This window comes from Macrobrachium rosenbergii, chromosome 23 (assembly GCF_040412425.1).
Source record: "Macrobrachium rosenbergii isolate ZJJX-2024 chromosome 23, ASM4041242v1, whole genome shotgun sequence".
NCBI lineage: Eukaryota > Metazoa > Arthropoda > Malacostraca > Decapoda > Palaemonidae > Macrobrachium > Macrobrachium rosenbergii.
Genome location: NC_089763.1, coordinates 59219415 through 59246914, shown reverse-complemented (window position 1 = coordinate 59246914; position 27500 = coordinate 59219415). Strand labels below are relative to the sequence as shown.

At 37.9% G+C, this 27500-nt stretch overlaps 1 protein-coding gene across 4 annotated transcripts in view; it reads right to left on the bottom strand.

Annotated features, from left to right (window-relative positions):
- The window catches only part of LOC136851640 (uncharacterized), a 172251-nt gene that overhangs the window by 143134 nt on the left and 1617 nt on the right, over positions 1–27500 (bottom strand). For 3 of the 4 annotated variants that reach the window (XM_067126040.1, XM_067126041.1, XM_067126039.1), the window contains exon 1: positions 27121–27500. This exon is cut by the window's right edge and continues 1617 nt beyond it. Coding sequence is in view for 1 of the 4 variants with exons in the window: in XM_067126038.1 (XP_066982139.1) it covers positions 4852–4872 (21 nt within the window). In the remaining 3 variants the exon portion in view is untranslated. Of the gene's footprint in view, positions 1–4851; positions 5516–27120 lie in introns of those variants that run through there. The other variant, XM_067126038.1, reaches the window with a different exon arrangement.

Genomic DNA, 27500 nt, shown 5'->3' with positions numbered 1-27500 from the left:
AAACTTTATAAATATATAAATATACCTATACCAATATGTATATATAAAACAGATAAATATATATATAATATATATGTATGTATGTGTGTGTATATATATATATATATATATATATATATATATATATATATATATATATATATATAAAATGAGGCGAAAATCGACCAAGCAAGGGAACAACACCAGCTGTAATGCACCGTAAATATGGTGATCAATTAATTCCAAGTACTGAAGCTGGCGAGAATATCAAAAGTAACATGCTGGATTTATAAGGAAATTACCATCTAATGAAATGAAGTGATAATGCCGCGACCAAATACTTCATATTGCCTTTGCAAGTATGTTCTTTTCAATTAATTTCTAGGCCTGTGAGAAAGATTTAATATCGGCTACACTAGAAGATGTACATCACATTTACAACAAAGTAAAAACCATAATCGGAATTCATTTGCTTCTGAATGCAGAAGCTTATTCGTTAACTGTGAGAGAGAGAGAGAGAGAGAGAGAGAAATCAGGGCTATGACCACCGGCGTTCACAAAGTGCCACGTCATGCCCGAAACAAAGAGGTTGGAGGGGGGACGGAGAGAGAGTGAGAGGTCGCGAGGAAAGAAGAGAGAGAGAGAGAGAGAGAGAGAGAGAGAGAGAGAGCGCCGGCCTCACGCCATGGAGAGAACAAAGAATGTGAAACTAGCAGAACGAACAGAATGACGAAAACACAAGAGCAACGGCCAAAAGCGAATGGTATTCTCGTAACACAACATGAGACGCTCTACCCTCTTAATATCTTGACAGCATCACGGCAAAAACGATGGTGGTCTCAAATGTCAAATCTCTACGAAACACACAACCATTTTCCCACTCTGATTGCTCAAATTTGTGCAACCTACAAGGAAACAAAATAACAATAGTAGAATTATAGGAATACGTATGACATAAAGAGATCGGATTAAGTCATAATGAAGTATTGTACCAAAGAAGGAGTCCAAGAGAGTTTTATCAACGAAAAGCGCTCTGCCTTAACCACATCATCAATAAAGAAAATAAATTAGAGATCTTGATACTGAACCAACGAAAAATAGGCATGAGAGAGAGAGAGAGAGAGAGAGAGAGAGAGAGAGAGAGAGAGAGAGAGAGAGAGAGAGAGAGATTCAGCATAAGCAATACCAAGGACCAGATCTTATAAGAATGTTGAGAAAGCCCATCTGGTTACTCTTTGGGCAGCGGAGGTGGTGCTGAAGGAGATGGAGTGGGGTAACAGATGTGGGAAGGGGGTTGCGGCGGGGAGGCAAGATGAGGGTTGCAACGTGGATGAACAGGCAGGCAGACTTACACGCAAACACACACACACACACACACACAGAGAGAGAGAGAGAGAGAGAGAGAGAGAGAGAGAGGAGGGTGGGCGAGTTTGCCGGAGAGGTTTATGGGGTGAGGGTGGAGGGCAAGGCCAGAGGTTAAGTGCCCATTACCTGAGAGAGTGGGCGATGTGACGTGTGTGAGGGTGGAAGATTACCGCCACACAAGACCCACACGGCCGTGTGTGTGTATGAGAGAGAGAGAGAGAGAGAGAGAGAGAGAGAGAGAGAGAGAGAGAGAGATTTGTAGAACTGTATATACGCACTAAGGGATTTTGAACGAAAAGCATGAGAAAGTCCGGTCGATGATGACGACATTCTTTTTCTGTGTGGAACCGAATCAATCTGATTCTTGGAAAGTTAACAATAATCATGACACCAACGCCTTCCTCGGCTGTCAAACAATGGAGCAGCAATGGTCCTAAATAAAATGGTTTTCAAGGTTCCTTTTATAACACTCGCTGCATTTACAATGCAGAGCAAAGATAATGTAAAATGGATTGGTTGGTACAGAGTATGTGGTTGGTACAGAGTATGGAGTATAAAGCGAGCGGTCACTTCCGATGATTATGAAAAACATGCCCACTCGTGATAAAAGGATCCGTCAGAGGAAAAGAAAATAACTTGAACCCCAGGGGAATCCTATACCCAAGAACAGTTTCTCTGACTTCTGCATCTCGAAGTACAACTGTACGGGTAGTCTATACAAAGTGTTCAAAACTCTAATAGTTAAGCTAGTATGTTCTTTACCATGGCATTGGTCATATTTGCACTAAGCATGGGGAAACGATTACTGCTCGTTTCAGAAACCTACAAATGATAACAGGCCCTCTACTTAGCAAATAAGCATGCACATTCATAGTCTCGAACCCATTCTATATTAGGGCCATTAGGTTACTCGCAAGTTATTACTGGAAATTGGCAAAATAATTATTGAGTGAGGGAATGACTGAGGGTGCAAGTTTGTGACCTGCTCTCGCGACCTCCTCAAGGTACTCATTATCATGCACTGAAACTATATACAAGACGAACACAAAAGGCTGTGTAAATTTACACGAACTTCGTTTAATATGCTGTTTACTATAACCGCCAGAATAAATTGCGCCCAAGAGGAATTATAATTAATAACTGCTTCGTCACCGGCAGGATTCGAACCGTTTGCCTGGTTTACTAACAATGATAGAAAGTGACTCCTGATAACTCAGTGGTCAAAGTCACTGTCTACCGTTGTTTCTAAACGAAGCAACGGTTCGAATCCTGCCGCTGACGAAGATCTTATCAATTATAATTCTCCTTGACTGTGAGATATTTCCAATGTATAGTGAGTTGGATATTAAACGATATTTGTGGCCTAATATTTGCGAATGTAAAATATATATAAAAAAGGCCCCTGTGTATAACAAAATTTCATACACACATACACACACACACACACACACACACACACATATATATATATATATATATATATATATATATATATATATATATATATATATATATATATATATATATATATATATATATATATATATACTGTATATGTGTGTGTGTGTGTAAGGCTATATATACATATGAAATTTACTCTTAATAACACATTACTATAATTACTAAAACATTCCGAATTAATTCATGTTCTTTCACAACTAAAGGGAAGCTTTCGTTTCCTTCCAATACATTTTAGGGACAGGAACAATACGCGAATCGCAAAAAAATCATGCATCCACATACAGGTTTGGATCTTCAGCAAAATGTAATCAACTATTCCGTGGAAGTGAATGTCCATTTACAAATAAAAAAATTCTAAAAGCTGGACAGACAAGGAAGGAGACAGAGAGAGAGAGAGAGAGAGAGAGAGAGAGAGAGAGAGAGAGAGAGAGAGAGAGCAGACAAACCAAAACAAAATCGCAGCCTCATTAGCGGAGGTAATGACTAAAAGACTAACCATCCAACTGACGCAACTGTTGGTACTGGTGCAATATGAATCTCATGATGCTGACGTCATAACCGGATGAGGCAATCGCCTCTTGCGATTGGAGAAGCACCTTATCACATACGTACTCTTATTCCTTTTCAGGGAAAATCCGCTTTATCAGTCTCATTCGCTCTGTACAAACATCATTCAGTTTTATGAAGGCATTTTTCGCCTTTAAATAAACATCCAATTGTGCCAACGCGACGTATGGCTAAACATACAGACTAGTGTGACAAAAAGACAAATGCAGCTCTGAAGACGAACAAAACCCAACTTTCTTTCCCGACCCTCTAGCAAGATCTCTGTCAACACAGATGATCCGAAGAACGGCCACTACACAATAACACGGACCTCGTAGAATCAAATTCCTCTGCTTTTCTGCGAGCATTAAATCTGAGCCGTGCATGACAAATACACTTGCTTCTCTTCGCCCAGTCTCCTGCTGCAAGCTCACGAGTCAAAGCAATCGGGGCATTAGAATGGAGGCTGGTTCTATCTGTCAATCACAAGCAAATGGCCTTTATGACGGTATTCAATGAGCTATAACATGCATTATATGTTATACATGAACAGAGCTTGTATACACACAATGTATATTCATATATATATGGACACACACATATATACATACATACATACATATATATATATATATATATATATATATATATATATATATATATATATATATATATATATATATATATATATATATATATATATATATATATATATATATATATACACACACACACATATCCAGATATCCATATACATATATAAAAACAGCCACACTTACTAAACAAATACTGTGTGGAACCAGGTAATCAGCATCAGTAGATCTAAAAACCCATCGCACAATCTTAAGGTTGAGAATATCCAAGTAAATGACTCAACGCTGAAAAAAGATTCGCTTGGGTCTACTTTCTCACCAGTAGAACTCGTCCTGAGAGAGAGAGAGAGAGAGAGAGAGAGAGAGAGAGAGAGAGAGAGAGAGAGAGAGAGAATTTCCTCTGGTTCGTGGTAGAGGTAAAGAAAAGGATTATAAACCATTTTTATGCAAAAATTGCCAGAGCATTTAATTTTGTGGCATTCACACTTAGCTACCTTACCATATTCTCTGAAATACTGGAATGGTCCATGGTAAAACACATATTGAACAATACCTCCGAATTCTACACTCAAGCCAAAACAACTGCTTTTCCCATTAGTGTCCTTGAGAAACGGGCAGGTTGATCACTTAGGCCACTCGCTAATCCGTCTTAGTTAACTAAAATGCAAAACAATGCACCCTGGCGTAAAACTAACTTTATACATTTCAATGCACGGGTATTTACACGGTACCGTTCTATAGATAAACAAATATTTACAAATATTTCAAGGAGGCAGTCTAAAGTTCCCCCGCTCGCCCCCACCCCTATCCTACAACCACCTCCCCCCACTCTCTCTCTCTCTCTCTCTCTCTCTCTCTCTCTCTCTCTCTCTCTCTAATACAAACAAGTGGTATTTTTCCAACTTACCTCATCCCATGACATCATCATCTGTGAATCACCCGGCTTGCTGCATTATAATGCTTGTATCCCGTTCTTTCGCGGACTTGCTTGGCTTAGGCTTCGAACAGAAATCGATATCACACTATCTCAGTGATCAAATTGTAAACTTTTAAGAGCAAAGTATATTTATCAGGTCATCATGGACAAATTAATGGAGAAAATTATATATTAAGTCCGTACTGACCAACCGTTTTCACTTATTTTTTTATCAAGCATCTCACATAATAAAAGTCACATTTTGCCCATTGCACTTTGCAACTTGTTTGTTACAAAAGTATTGGCTACGAGGATGAGGTTCGTAAAACATAAATCTAACAGCCACAGTATGAAGATCAATGTTCGAAAATGAATGACAAAATTTATCTTAATACAGCAGCTTTTCAATGTCGGGGAAACTACACGTACCAACAGTTATGAAAAAATTCTAATAATTTTGTGGAAGTAGTAAATAATCATAAAAATGAGGATTTTTACACCCTCGCTTGCAAACAAAATTTGTTAACGTGAAGAATTTTTGCTAAAGGATTTACTCGGTGCCAATTCTGCAAACAAGACAGAACTTTCTTACGCTCAGAAATCTTAGAACCTCTGCTGCCTTTACAGTTCAGTTTCAACTGCACTCCTAACGCACAACCCGGATGCACGACCCTTAAAATATATTCGATACAGGATCTGCTGATTTTGAAGGACGCCAGTGTGTGTGTGTGTGTGTGTGTGTGTGTGTGCGCGCGCGCGATTTTGTGTGTGCGTGTGTGTGTGTGTGTGTGCGCGCGCGCGCTTGTGTATGTGTGTGTGTGTGCGCGCGCGCGCGAGGTGTGACACCGTGCTGCCGTGAAACTTACCGAGAAAGAGACAAAAAAGCGAACTTTCAAAAGTAAAGTTTATCAAGGAGAATGACTGTCAAGAGTTCAGCTGAATGTAGAAAAAAGGTAACATTTCGGAGATGAACGTAAGAGCAAGTGGGAGAGGATTGAGTCTACTAGAGCCTCAGCTGTTCTCTCTACGTAGCTTACATGAATATATTTGCGGACTATGTTGGTGATTACTATTGTTGCTAGATGAGTTCGTCCAGTAACCGTAGAGGCTATAGCTCAATGTGGAGCCATTATGTCAAGTAAAAGGATCTTTGAAACATCAAACACTGGATACAAAATGTAAGTAATTCTTTGCTCAGTAAATTCCTCGTTAACTTTTGAAACATTAAGGGGCCTCATATGATTAAAAGGGTCAATAAAAGGGACACACAAACACCAACCCGGATTTTAGAGCGCGCAGACGATTATATACAGTTTAACCAGAGGGGAATATTCCCGACCTTACATGCATCTATGATTTACTAATGCAAATAACAAGCTTTGAATTAGGTATCAAAGCCAATTATAACAAATGTCTTAAGACTTCTGATCACATAACCATCAGGTACCAGATTATAAACAAATGTACAAGTCTAGCTCTCATTCTTAAGAAAAAAGGGCCTTCTGTGCAAGGTAAAATCCAACTCTCGCCCGATCTGGGATGACTATCAAAGTGGCGAATGAGACATTATCTTCCATAGAAGCTTCCAACTAACTCACGTCTGAGATGGCTACCTTCGATCCTTTATAAATGACATCGAATTCTTCAGGTTCGTGTGAAATATGAATGTGGTCTGCCGCACCAGGTAGCCAGCTGAATGTCGAGACTTGGACGCACAAAAAAATAATACTGTTAAATTTAACAAACTGTACTCATCACGTAACTTAGCGTACACTCAAACTTCATGTTTTAATGAGGAAGTTCTCAGCATCTCAATCAGATAATCAAAGCAGTATCTGACATCTTCAGATACCTTTAAATATGTTTTTAAAACAGCATTTGACAATTTGAAATATTTAGAATAATCGTTCATTTGAAGCCTCCCCTTTTCCGTTTTAACACAACCAATGCCCGTGAAAAACACGGGTACCTGTGAGGCTAATAACTCGTTGCACATCAAATAAAATTCGTGCATCTCCTTCGGTCGGCAAAACAATCTTTTATGAATAACTCTCTGTATTTTAAACACATTCTCCGATGGTAGGAACAGTCATGTTGAAATTAACAATTTTTAGAAATGTCTAATTTACTTAAATTTTCATAACTCTAAACCAAAGATAACTAAGAAGATAAACCGAGATACCAGGAACAATATTGCTGTTATAACTACTACCATTGCAACATTACAAATAACTTGAACCATCCTTACATTTCTGTCATTAGGTACGATAGGCTATTTCAGACAATCCAAAATGAAACGCTGTGCATTATCACCCCCTGAATGAGGACGGTAAAACAGGCAACACTGACACCAGCCAAGTTTTGAGTTCACCTGGGTGAATCAACTCAAAGTGGCAGTTTATTTTACTTCCAGTTTTTGGCCCGTACAACGGGAGAATGGCCGAATACAAGTTCATTTTTATAAGTCAACCCTAATTTCGACTTTCTGGCCAAAATAAAACACCAGTGTTTGTAAACAATCTAGTACTCACTGCAATCTTCTTTTTAACTATTTTATGGTTAATAGCACTGAGAGCAAAAAGTTTAAAAATATCGTAAGTGTATAAATCATAGATAAAGAGTTCACTCCATCATGAAAGTGTAGTAATGAATTAATATTCATCAAAATAGGTTACTGAGGCCGTTTCGTGTGTTCAAACGTTTCTTCCACTTCCGCTAACCTTTTCAACACTTGTACTTCTACATCTCACACCCATTTAGTTCTTTTCGCAGCACATAATCAGTACTAAGCACACGGTTCATCTCAACAGCTATACCTTCACACACAGACACACTTTGTTTGTGCGTGTGTGTGTGTATATATATATATATATATATATATATATATATATATATATATATATATATATATATATATATATATATATATATATATATATATATATATTTTAATACTATATTATTATATTATATATAGGCTATATACTGTGTATATATATATATATATATATATATATATATATATATATATATATATATATATATATATATATATATATATATATATATATATATATAATATATATACATATACATACATATATACATATATATATATATATATACATATATGTATGTATGTATATACATATATATAATATATATATACTATATATAGCCTATATATATTATAATTATATATGTGTGTGTGCATACATACAGCAACATATATTACTCTACTGAATATGGCCGCTTAAACAATGAACTTAAGAATTTGAATCACCTCTCTCTCTCTCTCTCTCTCTCTCTCTCTCTCTCTCTCTCTCTCTCTCTCTCTCTCTCATGCCGTATAAAAATTTACTATGGTACACAATACATTTGAGAGTGATTTTTTCGTATTCATATGGAAGACGTAAAATCACTAAATCTGACTTCGTAGCATAGGATAAAAAAGCTGCTTTAATAGAAACAGAGCTCTTCAGTCAAACGGAAGATTACGCAATTTTGGGAACAGCAAGATTTACAATCTTGACACACAGGAGGAGGGAAGTGAATGGGGTGTGCAGAATTATAAAAAAATGAAAAAAAAAATCACTGCAGACTTACAATACAATATCAAAATGAATCCCCGAAGGTTATAACCCTGAAGTTGCAGAAACAAATAAATAGAAGAGCCGAATCCGCCATGATTCGATCTCACCGGAGCAAGATAAGACTGGTGTGGTTGAGACAGCTGCACCATGAAAAGGGGTGAGTCAGTCAGTCAGTCAGCCCACCTCCATATCCTAACCTAACCTTCAACTAGACTTTCTCTCTCCCCTCTGCCATGCCCTTTCATTTACCCATTAGTAGTGTCAGTAGGCGACTCTGGGTCTGTCTGTATGTGATTAACAGAAAAGGAGTAGCCTACTTCCACTCACAACACACAACCCACTCTCCCACCAACGCCTATGATGTGCATCACGAATAAAATACAACGTGCAGAGAGAGAGAGAGAGAGAGAGAGAGAGAGAGAGAGAGAGAGAGAGAGAGAGAGAGAGAGAGACCCAACACTAACAAGGATATTAAATGAACAGTTCGTTGCTGAATTACAATAACATGAGTGGAACCCTTCTTGAAGTTCGAAGGGGATTCCATACCGGCGAAAAGATGGCGGAACCAACGCTGGTTATAGTGATGGGGAAGTACGCGGGGCTTTGAACCATTAAGAATCTTGCAATTCACGATCATCACGGTCGCTTGCACAGGCTCTCTCTCTCTCTCTCTCTCTCTCTCTCTCTCTCTCTCTCTCTCTCTCTCTCTCTCTCTATATATATATATATATATATATATATATATATATATATATATATATATATGTGTGTATGTATGTATGTATGTGTATATATATATATATATATATACATATATATAGAAACATATATATACACATATATATACATATATATATATATATATATATATATACATATAAAGACCTTTGCCCTAACAACGGTGAAGCCCAGAGAAAAACATCACCGGCACAACATCCACACATAAAAAATGGATCGTTAATGAACCCACCACGCAGCACATTTTCATAACACTAGGAACTTCATACAACTTAGAAGGCTCATCAGCAGTGTGCCAAACCCCCTTACACACCGTGCGCCCTCCATCTCCATTTTACACGCGCTTCCTTGATATCAAGATCCATCCTTTCCAATACCTCATTGATTCCATTTGCCCTGTGCTGCCTGTCCTCCTGCTGTCTTGCCCTTAACAGTTCCAAATGGTAAACTCTTTCCACATAACCAACCATCTCCAACACAGATCCACCCTTCCCCTTCCCCTTCCCCCTACTCTGTCTTTCATAAAACCACGTTAAATGTCTCCACGTCTTTTCTTCTAACTCTTCTTACGCCGCACAGCCTATTCTAGACAAATCCTTCATCTCGGCAGCTACAACCTTTTCTTCTCTTATTCACTTTCGTCACCGGGGCTTCACTTCCGTAAATATCCAATCATAAGGAAACACATTTACATTTTTTAAAGTTTACCTGTGTATGATAACTTAAGATCATTTAATTATGGGCATTCAAAATAGCATATAAGAAAGATTCCTATTAAGGGATCATTAAGCTAAATACTATAACGAATAATCAAAATGACAAGATAAATGGTGACTCTCTAGAGGAGTTTAATCAGTATTCAGTAAGAACAGATTTGTCAAACTGGTTCTCTCTAATGTGTACTGCATGATCATTAAGGAAAAAAGGAGGGGGTTGGGGTTACTGAACACCCAGCCTTAAATAATGTAGACCCTCCGTTTCCGTTGCAGACTAAACAGAGTGAGATGAGGAGATCCAAGTTTGTTGCAAAAAGAGAGAGAGAGAGAGAGAGAGAGAGAGAGAGAGAGAGAGAGAGAGAGAGAGAGAGAGAGAGTCAACCGGATCTCCAGTGCAACATCAGAAACAGTGCTTATCAGAAAGAGGACAAGGGAAGAAGCAGCAACCTTTCGCGGGAGTTGAAGTAGGTCTGATTTCATCTAAAATCCGGGATTATTGACAAGGAGAGCCTGTTTAGCGACAAAATGACAAGCAAATGATCTGATTCCGCTGATAAAAATGGGAAAGTTCATTTGAAGAATGCACGGAATTTGGTAGGATAGGGTTGACATACATTAACACAAAAATATTATTTCATGAAAACACAGAGAGCCTGCATCGCATACATATACTGTACATATATATACATATGAATAAGGTAATGTAGCACCAACAATTAACATTCAACAAGGCATTAAAATGTATGTATGTACGTGTGTATGTACACAAGATGCAGACAGACGAGTGAATTTGACGACAAGAGAAAAGAAAGCAGCATAGAAGTTAACAAAAAACAACTGGGCTACAATTCAAGACGCCACAATGGAAGAACTTCTTGAGGAATATGCAAAGTTTAAGGATCAAATCGTAAAGTTACTAGGGAGTGGTTGCTGGTATAGACAAGTAGGACTAGGAAATAAAAATAGTTAGTGATGGAAAGACGAATTAACGAGCTCAGTGAAGAATAAAAGGAAGTTGTTTGAAACCCAGTTACCAGACAGATGAGAATCTGGTAAGGTACTCTGATGTGGGAGGGGGCGCAGGTGCAATGGAGGAAAGCAAATGTCGACAGAAAGGTTTAAGAGCGAATGGACATTGGAATAAAACACGAAAATATTGAGAAAGCATCTTGGTGCTCTTTTCAGGCGCATCTAGAGTTGACGGGATTATGGGCGCCATGCTGCAGTATGGCGGTGATAACATAATTGAGTGGTTGACCAGCGTGCGTAAGGTAAGCCCGATGCAGGAAAGGCTGCAAACAAATGGGCAATCGAAGTAAGTTTTCCATCGTATAAAATCAAATGGTAACCTTCCCAAAACTTCAGTTGCGCAATCAAATTCTACATGCCCATGCTAATGCAGCATAAAAAATACACCACTTCATTCACAACAAATGTACTTTTAATCAGTATGAGCAGGGTTGGCTGATGTGGCAAATGTCATTCACAGCATTAAATTAATTTTATGGCATGTGAACTCCAACACTTCAATCAGCCATAACTTAACCTACCTCAACACTGTTATCAATAACACCTTAAGATCATACAGCCATTACTGAAAATTTGCAGATTTATAACCTTACTTAAAACGTTAATTGGATTTTATGTCACTCCACTGGTGCACACAGTTACATTCTGCTTTCGAGCTTCTTGTAGAATAAGGGCCATATAAGTAACAGAGATAAAATAAATAGTAGTTTGGACCAAGGCTACTCTGCCTACATATGGTACTAGAATCTATGCAATTTTGGAGTAATAATGCTCTTCATTCAGCAATAGAATAACCAGAAATGTACCTGATAAAACTATAAATGTTGTACATTTCAAATTTGCAAGACATTTACCTAACAATATACAACTCTTCTCATTGCATCAGGCCACCAACCCTGAAAAAAATAACCTTACATGTAGACACAGAAGACCATGGAGAAATTCTCATGATGACAAGAAAACTAATCTCACAGGACCTTTAGTGCAGTAGTCCTTTACACATCTCAAAGAATTTCTGAATTTCAAGTTTGTCCAATAATGCCTAAGGAACATTGCTAATGAAAAGGTCATTCTCCATGTCTTCCTTTCTTTAACTTTTTATTAGGCCAAACGTTTTCTAAACGGTTTTTGTTATCAAAGGTAACTATTCCCATATTCTCATAAATGACCTGCTCCATGATGTTCTCCTAACACATAAGCCTTCGAGCTGATCAATCTGCAGTGAACTTTCAGTTGGCAGTACACACCTGGGTTCCAAAAACTGCTGTAACTGGATTGGCATTCTCAAGTAAACATCTATGTTCATATCCTTGGATTAACGTCCTGTTTCTGCACGAAAATCCAAATAAAAACTATAGTTAAACTTTTCACACCTGCCAAATAATCCAGTCATTTCTTTTAGTTGATCACAACCAATATGGGTCTATAAGTACACACACTTAAAATGCCTACTTTAATATTCTTCTTCGTCAAATATCCTGCAAATATCTTCGTTTACTTAAAATAAATTACGCTATCTACTCTTATCCTTTGCTTAACCCTTTTTTATATCATACTACCTGTTAGTAATTAACTTCTTTTAAAAATAAACCTGTGGTAAAGTGATTTCTCCCTTCAAAAATAAGATCATGCTGCCACAACTTGGCACTTTCTTAATATACATATTTAGTATAACTGAGGGCACAAAGTGCGTGGGGAGGAGGAGGAGGAGGAGGAGGAGGAGGAGGAGGAGGAGGAGGAGGAGGAGGAGGAGGAGGAGAGAGAGAGAGAGAGAGAGAGAGAGAGAGAGAGAGAGAGAGAGAAAGAGATCCGACCTGCTGCTGATGAGTCTTCCGAGCAGGTGTAGAAGCGGATGACTCCTATTTACAAGTCTTACAACCAACACACGTGACCAGCTTATTATCCACATCGCACCAAACACCATGATCAATTAAAAAAAAAAAAAGTTAAAAATGCGACGAAATTTCTTCGGCCAAATCGAGTTTTCTGAACAGCGTATAAAGCTGTAAGAAACTCTTAGCTACGACCGGGCAGCGGTCAGTTGCTCCCCAGATGCGGTTAAGTGAAGGTGCCTTAAAATAAAAACTACTGACGCTAGAGGGTTGCAATTTGGTATGTTTGATGATTGGGGGGTGGATGATCAACATACCAATTTGCAGCCCTCTAGCCTCAGTAGTTTTTAAGATCTGAGGGCGGACAGAAAAAGTGCGGACAGACAGACAAAGCCGTCTCAATAGTTTCCTTTTGCAGAAAACTAAAAGGAAAAGTCCGTCTAACAATAACAACGGTTCGCAGACATCATTACTGTCATAATAGCTACATTCAAAACCCCAAAGATCCTGTGGTCATTTCACGACGTGACCGAGAACCTCTTCAACTTCCTGTAGCACCCTAAGCATGCTAGGAGCAGTGTCATCATTTCTCTGGGAATGCAACTCATCGCAGTCCCTAAATAGCTCATTCATATTCTGTTGCCTTTTACTATCTTGGACGATGTGGCATTCAGCCCTGTGACACATACACAAAGGAATACTAAGTAATAAGGAGAAATCTAAATTTAATCTTTCTTCGAAGAGAGAGAGAGAGAGAGAGAGAGAGAGAGAGAGAGAGAGAGAGAGAGAGAGAGAGATTTTACTCTCTCTCTCTCATGCTTTTCATTCCTCTGGAGAAAGACTTTGATGTTTCGTCGGCTCCTTTCAACCGAGTGCATAAGGGTGGGGGGAGAGTATCTGTCTATTCAAAGGGACGTGAAACATCCAACATCACAAGTAAAACACTACTCCCGACGATGAATACCGATGAGAGAGAGAGAGAGAGAGAGAGAGAGAGAGAGAGAGAGAGAGAGAGAGAGAGAGAGAGAGAGAGCCAGCCTCAGGACCGACCGATGTGAGGGATAAGCGGACATAAGTCCATTTACACTTGATCTTTGAAATCCAAAGGGCATGCATAAACAGTTGAAAGCTGCAATCATAAACTACTGGATCTTTGAATTAACTGATCTGTCCCATCTCCTGCAAGACCCGAAAATGGGTTTTAGACTCTTACCCATCGAGCTGATAAAGGGGTAAAATTTACTTTCAAATCAACCCTCGGGCAGTGTTTTGGACCATTCGCAAAGTGGTTCCAAACCCTGCCCGAGAGCAGCAAAACAAGTAAAATTAAGCGTGACAATTAAAATCGATTCATTCTAGATATATATTTTTCTTTATTCACTCACGGTGTTATTACACAGCGTACATATGAGTAATGCACTTTAGAGCTTTATGTAAGAAATAGCCGACGCGCGCTCCTAGATCACGATGAGACGTCTGCTGAAGAAGTCAAGTCTCCTCCATCCAGACTCACTGGATGAAAATGGAGAAGGCCGAGACTTCGCCTATAACATTTCTCGTAATGCCACTTATTAGGGAGATTTTATTTCTATGAAAAACATATGTACATAACTGTTAACAAGCTCATATACCCTAATGTATACACACTGTATAATTGTAAAATTTTAAGAAACAAATTTAATCAATTTAAAACACAGCACACAGGTTATGAAAGAATAAATCGTTTATCCACAAAACAAATATTTTGAAGGTTAGTTTTCTAATAATTTTTATGATCTCTCTTTAATTTTCTTTTTCTTCATACAGATATCTCCGCGTCAATTTCTTTGGTTCATAAACAAGTTTCGCGGAAATCCTTTGGTCATCGATTCTTCATTTCTTTTCTATTTCGAGATATTAGGGGCCCTAAGGATTATTTTTCTAATACAGACCTACACAATAACAACTATGTATAAATTAATAAACACACCTCCACATCTTCAGCAAAAACATTATTGAACGTGCGCACACACACACACTATACATACATACATATCATATCATATCATATCATATCATATATAGATATAGATATATATATATATATATATATATATATATATATATATATATATATATATATATATATATTAATATATATATATAAATATGTATGTGTGTGTGTGTTTTCAGTCGCATAGAAACGCTGCTTCCAAACACAGTAAAAGGGACGTCTCAAACTTACTAACGGAACAAGCAACTAAGATGGCCAGTTATCGGTAAGAGAGACAATCAGTCATCATGGAACACAACGGTTAAGTTACTAGTGGATGACACATGAGTGCTCTTAGAGAGAGAGAGAGAGAGAGAGAGAGAGAGAGAGAGAGAGAGAGAGAGAGAGAGAGGGGGGAGGGGGATGGAAGGGTGGTTACCCACTTACATAAGAATGGTCTTATGCAAGAAGCGTACTTCTAGCACCCAATCGCTTAACCGGATGAAGGTGGATTTCGCTCCTTTTGCCACAGAAATCTTGCGATGTTACTGTGTGTGTGATTTTACTTGAAACACGCACATAAAATTTAAGGCAAGACTCTCTCTCTCTCTCTCTCTCTCTCTCTCTCTCTCTCTCTCTCTCTCTCTCAAGTCACATTTTAAAGCCTAACAACCATTTCAGTACACGAAATTCCCGCTAAATCCCATCTGTAGTCTTCATTACAGAAAAAAACAGAATATAACATTTTCATTTGCTCACTAGGATCTATCTCTGAAATATATATATATATATATATATATATATATATATATATATATATATATATATATATTATATATATTATATATATATATATATATATATATATATATATATATATATATATATATATATATATATAGAGAGAGAGAGAGAGAGAGAGAGAGAGAGAGAGAGAGAGAGAGAGAGAGAATGTTTAGGATATAAATGCAAACTTAGCCATAAAAGGAGGGGACATTACAAAAAAAAATACTTAAAAACCTTATATGATCGTCACAAAAATTAGATTAAAATGCACAATCTAATCGACAGCTATGCCCCACCAAACCCCCTTCCGATGCAACGTCCTTCTAATTCTGCTATCACCGTCCTAATTTTTAATACAGACAAAATTTTTGGGCCATCAGATTTTCTTATATTAAAAAATAGGTCTAAACCACTGTAATAAATTCTCGTCCTGGCACCTTGCATACTAGCTGCTGAGATTCAAACCACTTCCCGAATTGAGCATTGGATCTGTCTGTTGGATAACTTAGTGTAAATCTTTTGTTGCTCTCCCACTCCTGGATAGAATGTTGCTCACATACTACCGAGAGAAGCCGCCCATTCCTCAAAGTCCGAAGATTTAGGTCTTATCAGATAAAGAGAAAAAAGGAAAAACTTCAACTTTCGTCCAATTTCTGACCAATCATATCTTTCAGCTGTAGAACTGACAGCTTTCAGAGGTCATTCTTATTTCGGAATTGTGGGTTTTCCATTCGTCGACATCGTTGATTCAACCAGCCTTGGATTTGTATGTTCGTTGAACTCCCTTTAACCTATAAAGTACGTCAAAAAAAAATTAATAATTTAATTATCCCTTTGGATTTTTCGCAAGCAAGCCTTATAGTGTTATACTTTCAGACCAATCTGGGTTTCCTGCAATGCCCAAGAGCCAAAAATTATAAAGAATAATCATTCTTTCGCAAAATAGGAAAAGGGTAACAGGATTGCTGCAGATTTTACTACAACTACCGCAAATTTCCCTCAACAATATAATAATACTAATAAAAAAACCAAGAGAAAGGGCACAGCAACAGTAACCAGTGTATTTTATGAGAAAATTAAATATATATATATATATATATATATATATATATATATATATATATATATATATATATATATATATATATATATATATAATATATAATATATAGCGTACGTGTATGTATGTATGTATGAGTATGTGTGTTGACACTATTTCAAATTATATACAAACGAGTACAATACACTCGAGCCAAACTGCCAATTTCAAGTGTAAAAAGGGAAGATAAAGAAACTGAAAACAGGACCGTGCTGGTTTCAGTAAGGTTTAGGCGTAGCTGGGCAAAGGAGAAGTCTCGAGAGTTATAATTATTACTATTATTATAGTCAGGTGGACAAGGGTGTGGTGATGGTGGTGGTGGTGGAGACAGAACGGTGGGTGAAGGACTGAAGGCGATGGGGTCAGTAGGTTACTGTAAGGGCGTGGTAGTTGAGGTGGTATACCATGGAAGTGGGTGCGGTTCAAGACCTCAATACACACGAAAAATCCTGCTCTCTCTCTCTCTCTCTCTCTCTCTCTCTCTCTCTCTCTCTCTCTCTCTCCAGATCTCATGCCGATCTACCACATCTCTGTTAATAACCTTTCTACGCGGGTGAACTATATAAACACCCATAAATAGACACAGCTCGTTGGTTTCCTTATGAATTCCACTGAACATGTCTTGAAAGACCTTACGGAAAATCTTAAATTTTCTTCTTCCTTACGTCACTTTAGTACTTACGTGTCAGCGAAAGTTGGTGGGAGTGGACCTATAATCCATCGGATAAACATAACAGGAATTGCTGTCAATTATTTAGAATATCGCAAAAAATTCATATTTAGAATATCGCAAAAAATTCATATTAAGCGTTGGCCAGACATCGATGCATTCTTCTATTTTCTATGCGTCTTTAACAAGCTACAATTATATTTAAAGGAATTTTCTGCTACATAAAGGATATAATAAATAAGGAGAACATTCGACCACATCAACATAATGCTGTCCGTAGAATCCCCAAGCGTACCGAGAAAACGGAAGAAACTCAAGTTCCTCGTCAATATACGATAAGCATTTCAGTGAAGGCTTTCATCTTTCCTTCCCTCTCCTTAGTACAGTACTAACAGAGGACAGCCAACCAGATTAAAGATTGATAGAGAACACCAGGCTAAATGTCATGACGGAGTAACGAGGGAATCAGTGGGCTCTTGATTCAGGTGTGCACGTGGCAGGAAGAATCCCTTCCAATGAGCTGATGATAATGCAGCATCACATACGCCACGTGACGTACATTTGACACTTCTGCGTGTGTGTGTGTGTGTGTGTGTGTGTTTGAGAGAGAGAGAGAGAGAGAGAGAGAGAGAGAGAGAGAGAGAGAGAGAGAGAGAGATTCTCTTGAAATCATTAAAAAGAAAACAAAGAACGACCACCCATCGTCTGCAAGCTCAGCTATATTCAATACAGAGAATAAAAAATAAATATGCTGGCCAGTTGCCTCCCCCTTTCAGTTCTGGAAAACCCTAAAAAAGTAAGAATTAACATTGCCTGAAATACAAGTGTCTAACTTACTAAAATCGTGCTTGAGTAAAACTTAAGTTTACTTTTCGTACCTGATAAAACTCGGAGTACTAAAATTTTACTATAAACTGGAGTGTAGCTCTTTAGTAGCAATACAGCTACTCTAAGGTATCTTCCTGGACTAAAATGGTCCTCTATTCCACAACTTCCTCGCAATAATATACAAGGTATTTCCCAATACAAAGAAAAGGTTCACTTTACTGACCTCCTGACATGTTAAGCTTTATTTCTAAATCGCCAAATCAACGTGTGTGTATGTATATGTATGTATGTAAGTATGTGTATAATATATATATATATATATATATATATATATATATATATATATATATATATATATATATATATATATATATATATATATAATATATAAATTATATGCAAACACATATTTGTGTGTGTACAACAGGAGGTTGTAACGACCCCAATGCAATGTTCCTCCACACAATAACAAATGAGTACGTAGAGAGTGAACCAGCATATATTGTTTTAATGTCTGCACCCCACCCACGTCCATCACAGTGATCAAAAGATAATTTGAGGACGTATTATCTTTCACGTTCATGACTTTAAAAGACAAACATCCTTTCAGCTTTTGGGGACCTTCTGACGTTCAAAATGAGTTAAATTTAGGTGCGTTAGGCTGGGGAAGTCAAGTACTCTTTTTAACAGACGGTGTTTTTCGAATGCTCTTTAAGTTTATTTTCCCCCAACAAATGACTTCCTTCCAAAAACAACAATCCCCAAGAGAAGGTAAAACCACTCGGGCTAACGCCACTAAACAAATAACGACTGAAATGCAATTTAAAACTTTCTCCTTTTCTTCCACACAATTTGCCCAGATTTCTTAATCGTGATCACTTCTTTCCTTTTAGTTTTGAACACTCAGTAAAAGACAATGCCTTACAAAACTTAAAACATACCGTGTTAATGATGCAATTTCGTTGAAAAAAACAGTGAGATAAAAGAACTAGGAAATTTTAAAAACAATAATTTCCTGCGAAATATAAAGCAAATACAACTGTTGGCAACCTACCTAACATTAATTGAATAAAAGATTTATTTCATGGAAGTTTTTTCCCGAATGCTGGAGAGAGAGAGAGAGAGAGAGAGAGAGAGAGAGACTAATGCACATCTTCTGGAACGGACTATAAGGGGAGAGTTAAATCCCTCAGGGATGAAACAGTAATTTAGGTTTTGGGAAGAAAATGTTTTAAAAACAGCAGGATCTTATTTCATTTCGGGGAGCGTACTGTATATACATTTTTATTATGTGATGCACGGTGAACAAATCCGACATTTACTTTTTTGAGCTGACATTTCACCTATGAGCAGGAAACTTGATATATGTAGGCTAAATAGTAACCCGTGCACCTCTAGCAAGGTCTAGTTATTCGTTTCAGTTTTTATGTCTCCTTTCGGAGAACCGCCCCCACCCACACTTTTCATTCGCCTTCGTTCATTGCTTTCCTTTTTGTCGTTAATCATACAAGGTTTTGTGTTATCTAGGCTTCACGAGGTGCTTTGAAGTTCAGTCTGAATATCGACTACAAGCAAATTCTGCCATTTGACACTTCTTAATTGCTATTCTTGCTTTCAATTCGCATCGATCCAAGCAATCATGAATTTAATAAAACCAACCCTTCTTCCAGGCGGTGTGCGTTTGGCTGGTAACCAAACATTAACATACATGAAGACATCCCTCCGTTAAATCTACGGTATCAAATGGAATAAATCGGTTCACCAAACTGACAATTTGTTCCCCCGCCCCATCTCTCTCTCTCTCTCTCTCTCTCTCTCTCTCTCTCTCGTGATCACATTTTATCTTCGCTAAATCCATTCCACCTTCAGTACTGAACTGAAGGGTCTTCGCTATCAAATTACGTTTTTAACTACTACTACTACTAATACTATTACTGCTGCTGCTGCTAATAATAATAATAAATTATATTTCTGATCCAATTCAAATAATAACGCTGCTAATAATATCAACAATAGAAATAGAATCAATCTCTCTCTCTCTCTCTCTCTCTCTGGTAAAGCAGGAAGAAGCTTTCTCACTGCAAAAGCCCTCTATTTATCTCCCACAAAAAATTTCCCTTTCTTTTTCCACTACTAGAAAAAGAAATGGTCTCTTCTCTCTATGTCTCTGCCTGTCTGACTGCCTTTCTGTCCGTCCATCTCGTCCTCCCCCCAAAAAAGAGGAATAAAAAAAAACAAAAGAGTAGGAAGCCCAACAACCGGCATCATGAAAAATCCCTTTCCAGAGGTCAAGAGGATTAGGGGAATGAAGACCCACAACGATTAATCCTTCCCCTCTCCTGGTCGACCATCGGGAACATCAATCATATACATTTTAGGTCATGGAGGCTTGACAGTCGATCAAATCGCCCAACGCAAAAGCATTTCTCCCTAAACAGCAAAATCTGTGTAATGATAAGAGACATAAAATTGTGGTAAAAAAAAGCATTCATCTATATCATTACTTTGCTTGCAAAGCTATACGTGGAGGCGGAAGAAACCGGCAAACACCATTTTAGATGACGAAGAAAATTAATAAAGATACAAAAAGCAAAAAAAGGCTTGAGCAACTCATAAAGAGTGAGGTACAACACCAGATCCAGTAAGGTACTCTCCTCACTCAAAGAGGGTATGCGAATCATTGAAAGAAGTGTAGGTATGATGTGTCACGCCCAGGGAGTAGGACAAATATTCAACCTGTTTCCCCACAACCGCTGGTGATAAGAATCCCATGAAATCAGGGTCCGAAAACCATTACTGGCCTTTCTCCAATGACAAAAGGTGTATAAGGAATTAAAATGTTTTTAGTTTTTGAAAAAAAAACTGAGAGAGAGAGAGAGAGAGAGAGAGAGAGAGAGAGAGAGAGAGAGAGAGAGAGAGAGAGAGAGAATGTCATCCTCCAGCAGACTCTTCATCTCAGGCAAAGCCAGCACTGAACAAGGATGACGCCAGTGTGAGCAGACTTGAAGATGATGTTTTCCCCTGGATTCTCATCTCCCTAGTAGGGTCTTTCCCTCTGATCTCTTCACATGCGAGCAGTGCAATAAATAGGCGCTATTACAGTTTTGGCACAGTCACCCACATTTCAATTACTGTACACACAATTATACGTATACTGATCAAATGACTCGAACGACTTTTGGCTGATGTAAGAACGCTATGCCTCCCGTAGAAGCAGCTTACTGAAGTTCCACCAAGCAGCGACCACAAAGAAAACGGCAACGACGGAACTCTGGGCCATGAGAAATTTTGAGCGCCGTGTCCGTGCGCTTATCCCCAGTTGCCAGTCTGTATCGCTCCGGATTGGATTGATTAAAATTTTGCTATATAGCCTGGCACGGGGCCACTTTTAGACATTCGGCCCTTAAGACTGTGAAATAAGGGAATCAGAGTGGTTGGAGAGCAAGATGGAAGAAAGGAGGCCGGAATGGACGTCAAGTAAAAGGCTAAAGAGTGGGTCCAGCTTGGGACCAAGGGGGCTCTGCAAACAACCTTACGTAATGCATACAGTGCACCACGTAAGGTGCACTTCCGGCACTACCCTTACAAGAATCGCTCAAGATCTGGTCTGAACAACCAGATGCACATGTATGAATGGAGGCTACCAGTGTGTACATATGCGTGTACATAAACACAGTCTGATGACGCCATACATACAACATATGAAGCTGTGTATATGCAAGAGCACGCACGCTTATTTGCATGGCATTACTGATGTTACAGTAACTAACAATGATAAAAAAAATCCAGCGTTACTATTCCCCCATTTCTCTGTTTGTACACAACCGAAACATGAAACTACTTCCCCAGAATAAAAGTTGCAGGCTTACAAAAAATGAACAACAGCTCTGCTTCTTGTGTTTGATTACTCTTTCATTTTATTACCTTAACATTTTTTCTTCAAATACACTGAAAAAAAGTTCTCGTTCGTGATTCTGTAAAATGATTCAGTGTTTTACGGAGAGAGAGAGAGTGTAAAATTATTCAGCTTTTTACCGCACGAGAGAGAGAGAGAGAGAGAGAGAGAGAGAGAGAGAGAGAGAGAGAGAGAGAGAGAGAGAGAGAGAGATCCTCATAGACATATTTTCGTCAATATTCTGATGAACCGGACTAAACTAAGAACCTCTCAATAAATGGGCTTTTTTCAGGAAAGAAATCGATGGCAGCGCCAAGCAATTCTCTGCTTTGTCAAAGGAGGCCCCAGAGCTCATATCGCCAACACACTAAGCAACACAGAAAAGAACCTTTGACGGAAAAATGGCGTCTTTTCAGCCAGGCCGTAAGGATCAAAGCTGCCGACGACTACTAGACCACGACGACAACTCAGCGCTCGAGTTGCAAGAGTCACGATTTATTATGCAATAACACATAATCGCGAATTCGTCAAGAAGCGCTGTTTTTTTTTCCTGATAATTTACGACCATGACATGACTGAAGCAAAGAAATGACTGATAGTGAAATAAGGTTTCACAAGAAGTCGCCTTTGTGCAGCTCAGGAAATGCACTTACTGCCAATCTTGAATTGTCAGTTATGCAACAATTACTGCAACGGAACAGCGACTGCTCTACAGTGCAAGTGCGTTCTTTTTCACGGAAAACACATACACACGCTTTTAAGATATATATATATATATATATATATATATATATATATATATATATATATATATATACATACATATATATATATATATATAACACATATATAAATAAATATATATATACATATACATATATATTTAAATATATATATATATTATACATATATTTTTATATATATATATATATATATATATATATATATATATATATATATATATATTATATTTTATATATATATATATATATATATATATATATATATATATATATATATAGAGAGAGAGAGAGAGAGAGAGAGAGAGAGAGAGAGAGAGAGAGAGAGAGAGAAGCAATTTTGAAATAATTTCTTCCTGTTTCTTCACCGCGCTCTTGAACCTTTAGGTTGTCATACTGAGTGTACAAGAGAAGGTAAGGGGACGCCTGCCTGGCTGCTTTCGAAATGAGCGCGGAAGAGAAGGAACAGAGCTGCGCTTGAAGATAAAAACTAAACACCTCGGAAAAATGATATCTTAAAGTCACGCGGCTTCGTGCCCTCCGGCCGATGAAAGCGGTAGAGTCAAAACAGCCAATTCACGTGAAGGGAACGAAACGAGAGAGACAGAAAGAGAGAGAACCATAATATTGATTCGCAAGCCCTAAGGGCCTTGCAAGAACCCTTTCAGAAACAACAATAACAGAAATTTTACGACAATAAATCGTCCGCTAAGTAAAACAGTATTCTGCCAAGAATGGAAAACAGCCCATCACACAACAAGCGTAGATTTCTGACCCCAATAAAATATCACGACAATGTTTCGAAATGAACGAGAACCGTTTCTTCTTCTCAAAGAATAATAAAATAAAATAACCTTATTACCCTTTCCAACGCTAGGTATTTCCAAAGTGGAGAGAAAAGGTGAGTGAGAGAAGGAATAACGGCAGAGACTGGGAGAGGTGAAATGGAGGGAAGATGAAGTCTTGCATTCGTCCCCATCTCCGCACAGAGTGGAGGTTGTGATTCACTTGAATAAGAGACCTCACTGTATCGGACAACCGGCGCCACCCTTCAAAATTGCCGGTTACAGCGACTTGTCGGTTAATGAGCATGGCGGCGAAGGTCTCTCTTTCTCTTTCTCTTTCTCTCTCTCTCTCTCTCTCTCTCTCTCTCTCTCTCTCTCTCTCTTTGTCCAAAGTTCTGCCAGGAGAAGGATAAGATAAATCTTTTAGTCTGTGTCAACATGCAGCATCCACCATAGAACGAGATGAATCAACTGTTTCGTATCACTAAATCCATCATAGCAAGACACTCAAACAGATCGCGGATTGAAAAATTGTTGTCCGATCCCATCTGAAGTCCTTGTCCAGACTTAACCTTTTTCCTTTCCTTCCCAGGGCGAAGTCTGAACAAGATTTGGTTAAATTCAGTGCATAACACGGCATTAAAAACACAAACGGTACATTTCGAATTCAAGTCTTTGAGACGATGAAATTTATAGACAGTAAAAATCACGTGAAGTAGTTGCTGTTACCAGGTCGATGGACTGCGATAACCTGGACAGTCAACCCTTCATACAGCCTATGAACTATAGTGATATGATGCCACATTTACAAATTTGTTTGTATGTGAACAAATGCATGTATGTGGAGACAAAGGCAAATTAAACACCGACTGTAAGTACGGTACCTATGGAAATTTTAGAGAGATGGGTAAGGGTTACTACAGGCTATGGTGCAGGGGAGAGACTATATAGGCTTCCGCCACAGTATGTTATAAAATCAATAGCCGGCGATCCTAGTCTTGTCACACACTACTATGAAAATAGTTCGCATTTTCATTAGCCTATCGCCATCGACCGACTATTCTGTCCACGGAAAGAAGAGGCGCAATAAATATAAATTCCCCCTTCGAGACAGTACCAAGTTGGATCTTGGTCTCGGTCATCAAAATAAATGAAATCGAACTTAACCAAATACAGCGGAGCAATTTCGGTTTAACAGACTGAGGCCCGAACACAAAATTGGGATTCTGTTTTCATTTTCATCTTCAGTTTCAATTCTTACCGTAATCGATACAGAATAAAAATAAAAAATAAGTAAAGTACGGAAAGAAAGACTATTGAAGTGGGCACCATAAGATCTGTATTTACAGTTCTAAAACTATACTCAAAAGAATCATAAAGAGTCTTTCGTTATTCCAACCTGATGACTATTCGCAGTTCTCCAAGCCCTAAGTTGAACCGAGATCTGAAATATAAGAAGAATACCCAAGAAAAAGCTCCTATTGAGGACATAAGCCTTGAAAATAAGAGAGAGAGAGAGAGAGAGAGAGAGAGAGAGAGAGAGAGAGAGAGAGAGAGAGAGTAGTGGGGTTGGGGATGGAAGGGGCTTTATGCACTGATCACAGATAAAGGAACAAAAGTGTCCACAGACTTGGATGAAAGCCCCGCCTCCGGAGGATATGTCTCAAATAAAGGGAATAAAGGATTAGAATCTTTTCACAGGATGTAGCGCAAAGCGACAAAAGGAAAAGAGGTAACAACTAGTTATATGTGCACTAATGTATTTAAGCATCATGTAAAGTTGTTAATGTGTTTTTGGGTAGAACTTCCAGTTAAAATTCAAAATTTGTGGAGCGTCGAACTGGGGGAAGTCTCCTCATTCATGATAAAGTGAGGAGCGAAAAAGTCTAGGGAAATTTGACTTAGGATTTCAACCTTCCGTCATTGGCCGTCGGATCGCGATACATCCAGAGGAGGTCTCAGTTTTTCCCACCTTAACCGGCTACTTAGTGGACACTATTTTTCGGCATACCCATTTTGCACCTGTTAATTCATTTAGGAAATGGTTAACATTTCTGAGGGCCAGTTTTTCACATGCCAGCATATATCTTAGTTTTCAATAAGCGTAAAAAATGTGTCATCAATGAGGCCCGGATTTTTTTTTTTTTTTTTTTGCATACAATCCAGTAACCACTGTAAAAAAAAAATTATATCAAATAATAAATAGGGAAGACGCTACAAAAACCGGTCTTAGCATAGCCTATCTTACAAAAAACTGCAACTTATTTATGTTTACATAATATCGAGACGTATGTATACACACACACACACACACACACACACACACACACACACACACACATATATATATATATATATATATATATATATATATATATATATATATATATATATATATATATATATATATATATAATCAAAATTTGCAGATGCGTTAAGCATCTGAGAAAGAAAAATTAATTTTTTCATAAAGTTACTTAAAAACCGTTAATGTAACATGATCGTGAATGGCTTTGAGCTGTATCCACTCCTAAATTATATACTTAGAGAAGGAGGTAACCTTAAATCCTGTTAGAGAAATTGTTATTCAGTGCTCTATCATTTTCATAAGATTTAAAAATAACATATATATATATCTATAACAAAATCCACGTCAGAAGGCGAGTGAAAACCGGGACTTTGAACAATTACTTTCGTAGCTTATTCTACATTTGAAATGTAGAATAAACTACGAAAGTACTTGTTCAAAATCCCGGCTTTTACTCACCTTCCGACGTGGATTTTGTGATATTCTCAAGCACGCGTTCCTTCGTGCTGCATTGGGGATTTTTATATATATATATATATATATATATATATATATATATATATATATATATATATATATATATATATATATATATATATATATATATATATATATATAGAGAGAGAGAGAGAGAGAGAGAGAGAGAGAGAGAATTACTACTTACAAAAACACCTTCATTTCAACAGAAGCAGTAGACTTGTATTCCAAAACCAACAGTAGACCCCTAAACTAATTCGAACACTTTCCGCTTAACACTGATGACCAGACAGGCGTGCAAATACATTTATGCAAATCAGCGATAACAGCAATGATTAAAATAATGAAAATTTTGATCCTAACTAAAGAGGCTAATTGAAATACAACGCGCGTTTGGCTTGAAAGAAACTGCTCTCTCTTATGGATGCAAAAAAAGCAAAGTGATCAGCTCTGCATCTATTTCAATCTACACATTCTCTGGCGTTCTGAAAACACTCAGACACCAACATTTCAGCGTAAACATTGAAATAAAAGATTTTTTTTACTGCTGCACTTCCATAAAGCACATTCTAAACAGAAAACTAGAATCACTGACGGCCACTGTGAAGTAAAAGGAAAACATGACGAGAAACAAAAGTCTTTGGTAGAGAGATGAAGGTTCTACTCACCCAGGCATCGTCCAGAGAAAAGTTCTACGGATACATGAACAGTCTGATAATGGCTGAAGTCAAAACACATTAACTAAACACACTAAACGCAACAGCATGCACATTTCCCCCACTCATTCCTTACCTAGGTGAAGCTGACGTGAAAGGTTTTGGCTTCAACCCAAAAGGGCTGCTGCTGCTCCTGCTGCTGCTACTACCCTCCTGCCTCTTCTGTCTCTTCCTCCCTCTTCTTCTTCTTCTTCTTCTTCTCCTTCGTCTTCTTCTGCTGGTTGATAGACATACCTGCACACTTCACATAAAAAGACTTTTTTTATCCTCCCTGATTCGTAATTCTCATCATTTCTTCAAAGATTCCTTCGGAAGTTTTATGGCGTCTCCTTTCGAAAAAGAAAAGGTTTGCCTGCTCTCTTCCTTTTCACTTTTATCATTTGTTTCGTTTGCTTCCGCTGACGATGAAAGACATCGACCTTAAGCGTCAAAAGACCAGGGACAAGTGCGTTCAAT